Here is a 3,963-nt window from a genome sequence, read left to right as displayed (position 1 = left end):
CACAAGTCGTAAGCTGAAGTCAATTGGGTGAATAAAATTCTTTCCCGAAAACGTTTTTGGGTACAGAAGTAGTTTACTGAAAATCACTTTTTCTTACTACAGCTAGCACAGTGCTGCAAAATATGTACTCGCTTTCCTCAGCTGAGCTCAATAGTTTCCTCACTAATCATAGGTGTTCATATACGAATCGAGAAAAAATACGCGAAGTGGACAGAAACTGACATAAATTCTCCAAATTTTCCTCAAAGTTGTGATATTGTTCCCAACACTTGTGGTTGATCATGTGCAAATTTAACCACACTGAGCTAGCATGTCCTGGTGCCACAACAAACTGCAAGTAGTTTGGGCCGATGTGTTCAATAGACCTCTCCTGAGCTTCAGAGAGGATTGGATTTCACGGATGTAGAACTTTTGAAACGCATGAGAGGTTTGTTGATTTCCAACATGCATTTACTGACTATCATTGACTCAGCCATTACCTAGTGCTCTTACTATGCGCATCTTCACCTTCATCGCCAATCTGGCAGGTGCATCAGCATCATCTATATTCAACCCTCAAGTAAGTTACTCTAGTAATTTGTACATCATGTAAAACCCCGTTCTCAGTGCCCAAGAAGAAACGAGAATGCCGCGACCCCATCCCCTCCAGCCGCCGAAGCTGCTTCTACTGCCAAGCCGGCCAGTGAGGAGGTCCCCTATCCGGTCGAGACTACTACTACTACTGCCACCCCCGAGCCGACAGCCCTCAATACTACTACTACTGCGAACCCATCAGTCAGTGAGTTACAACCGGACTCAGGCCCTTCTTTCAATGAAGTACACCCCAAGAAGAAAAGAAAGAAGAGGAATAGTGCAATTCGTCGATAAGATGCATGTGCTCTGGTGTACTGATCAATGGTTGATGATAACTGTCATGTTTGAAGTGGATTGATAATCTGAATTGCCTACTTTCAAAATTAATTTTCCTCAGAATTTTCATATTGTCACCAACACATATAGTTGACCATGTGTATATTTTATTCCACGCTGTCCTCAACTTTGAACACAACACTGAGTATTGAAAATGAATCCAACTGATCCATAGTAAACACTGCTCTGTCGGAACGGAACGTCTGCAGCAGAAGTTGGTCCTAATGACAAACACTGTATACTAGCCATAGGAGCTGTCGATCGTGAGTGGTAAAGTCTTATACCATGTCAACAGGATACGCTAAACGCACTATGCTATCAACCACCACTGATTCTGCAAATCCACTGCTGGTTGTACGAATCTACTTGCATCCAATGTAGTACATCAGATTGGTCAGTTGGTGTACTACATCGTGCGGTATGATTCATACCACGATCAGTCTGACCGGATCAGAAGTTCGGATTCACAACGGTCAATACTATTCCCTACCCAGATGGTGTTGCTTTCCTCAGCTCAGCTCAGGCACTTTCGCACTATATTACAGTTATTAATACACGACTCAAAGAGCTGGAGTCGAGGTATAAGTTTACAATTGCCATCAACAGAGTCAGTTGAGGATATGCATAATTTTCCCCACTGAATTCATGACACAGCCACAGTGATTGCACTACTTGGGGTTCACATGAACTCAACTAAGACCATAGTTGGTGACAGAAAGTCTACGGGGAGCAAGCCCTAGCCTGAAAATGTTTTTCTATTCACTATTCACGCCGTTCTGCTTTGAGCCCATGACATTAGTCAGCGAGTAGATCCAAACCCTCTTCCGTCATGGAAGTTCCATACCCAAACCGGGGTCTCGTTCGTTAACGGAATTAACCAGTAAGAACGGCCATGCACCACCACCCATAGAATCAAGAAAGAGCTATCAATCTGTCAATCCTTCCTATGTCTGGACGGGATTGTACCCGGAGTGAACCTAGAATACGGATATCCAGGAGGCCCTTCGGCCCGAAGACTTTGAGTTCGAAAAGTGTCTTTCCAGATTGATGGATCGCTTGCTCGGAGTGGATGAGATGATTGACGAGCGGTTCGAGGTCCTATGTTGGACAGTCGAATCACTCGACTCAGATGGCGTCCAAACTGATATAAAACTCCACTGGTCACACTAGCCTTATGAGAGAGGTCTAAGACGGTAGATATGTATTATATGTTACGCAACATGTAGTACTTAAAACACCGAAACTCGCTCCGTCAGCATGCAACACACGTTTTACACTTTCATGGTGGAAGTTTTACCCTAATTCGGTGAGGTACGGCTTGTGAAACCGTAAGCGCTCTTAATAGTTAACGACCCGTAACCGGAAGTTCGCCCCTGTTCTCCCGCTCTGCGGAGGCTCTTCGCAGAGCGGTATAACTACATATATGGTTCGTCAACTACATTATGGGAAGTCATACACGACTTGAAGTGTACCAATACCAACAAGAATTTCCTTTTTGCTGGCTATGTATATATTTCCCCTTCTCCCTTATTTTCCAATCAAAGACCGGTACTGTTCCAAAAGCGGCTGTGATCGAGAGCAGCCCTCAAGTGGCAACCTTGAGTCAAGATTCTTGACGTTTTCTAATGGTACCTCCCAAATCCGTATCCTGTATTAAATTCTGATTAACATCACGGAGAAAGAGTATCTCAAGATGACCACGTGGAGTATCATCACGTATCCTTAGATGATTCAATACTGACAGTAACTGAATCCAAATTCGTGCTTTGAACGAGATCATCAACAGTAATAGTATCAGGAGCCTATCCAACTCGCGGAGGGGTGGTGGCACGTCCCCTCAATCATTATCGTCTTCAGTATCTGGTACTTGATGAGTACTCCTTAACCACAAGCGGATCGTAATACCGAACCCCTCTAGATTAGTACTCCTCATGGACCAAATACCATACTGTGATTGAGAAGTGAACAACAAAAGTGATCGATTAAAGTGGCGCGCGCGATATTGTCGACAACCTACTGGTTTTGACAAACTCGGGTATAGAACACAATTTTTTCCCGCGGTCCACCTTTGAGATCTCCTTGTGAGCGATACCCCACTTTATACTTAGGGTAGTCATTACTGTCTCCAACTCCAATTATGAATACTGGTATCATCGCGACGCTGCAGGATCCTGAAACACGCAAAATATGGTTGGCTAATAATATGGTAATAACTAGACGGGCGTTTAATAACGCATACCACTCCTTCAGGACAACATACGCTTCTGGGGTCTGTTTTGCCTCGTGGGATTGGTGTTATTCTACATCTCTTCTGATTGGGATTTCTCTATGTTGCTCACGACCAGCTCAATGATCAGTATGTTTTCATTCCTGATGGTTGTGGTTAAAATAGGTAAGTCCACCTTAAGGGCTGGGCTAATTGACTTGGGTGGTTTCATCAGAGACGTCCAAGTCGGTGAGTGGAGTGTCGCTGAAGATGTTCGAATGCTATACATTAGTCAGCGCATGCAGGCTAGTGTCCATCGTCCCATTCGAAGGGTACTAAATCGGACCTATTCCGTATCCAATCATGGCGACCTCAAGATACCTACCCTACGATCGATCCGGAGATTGGCTCTACCAGCTCACGGAGGCTATCAGTCTGTGTCTAGCCGGGACTGTGGTGTATTATTCCAGCGCCAAACTTGCCTAATTCATACCACACCTCAGTTACTTTTGCCGTGTACGTTACCGAGCTACTTACGAAGCAGGAGCCGACACCTTTAAGCACATTTATCTGCTAGTCATAGCACTGGTTCTGGCAGGGATATTCCATCCTAGCCTCAATGCTTTCATGTGAGGGACTGCACCACGGTGTCAAGTTGTTCATCTCAGAGTTGTTCATCAGGCCTGCTGATATCGCATGGACCTTCGCACTTTACCTTGAGTCAGTTACGGTATTACCACAACTATTCATGTTTCAGAAGCAAGGAAAAGTGAGCACTCATGATCATCAGTAAGGTTTGGTATTTCCCAGTATAGGTGGAGGCGTTCACGAGTCACTTCTTAGCTGGA

At 44.7% G+C, this 3,963-nt stretch overlaps 1 protein-coding gene across 1 annotated transcript; it reads left to right on the top strand.

The window, feature by feature from the left end:
- Window positions 1–3,046: 3,046 nt before the first annotated feature.
- Window positions 3,047–3,884, top strand: Pmar_PMAR008280 (ER lumen protein retaining receptor protein, putative; the record flags this gene model as incomplete). The annotated part of the gene is made up of 6 exons (XM_002780624.1): window positions 3,047–3,115; window positions 3,160–3,301; window positions 3,351–3,447; window positions 3,493–3,573; window positions 3,619–3,744; window positions 3,797–3,884. Coding segments are annotated over 6 exons (603 nt in total), but the record flags the coding sequence as incomplete, so codon positions are not given.
- Window positions 3,885–3,963: the final 79 nt, after the last annotated feature.

This window comes from Perkinsus marinus (assembly GCF_000006405.1).
Source record: "Perkinsus marinus ATCC 50983 genomic scaffold scf_1104296944370, whole genome shotgun sequence".
In the NCBI taxonomy this organism is placed as follows: domain Eukaryota; phylum Perkinsozoa; order Perkinsida; family Perkinsidae; genus Perkinsus; species Perkinsus marinus.
This window is presented reverse-complemented; position numbering and strand designations above follow the sequence as displayed.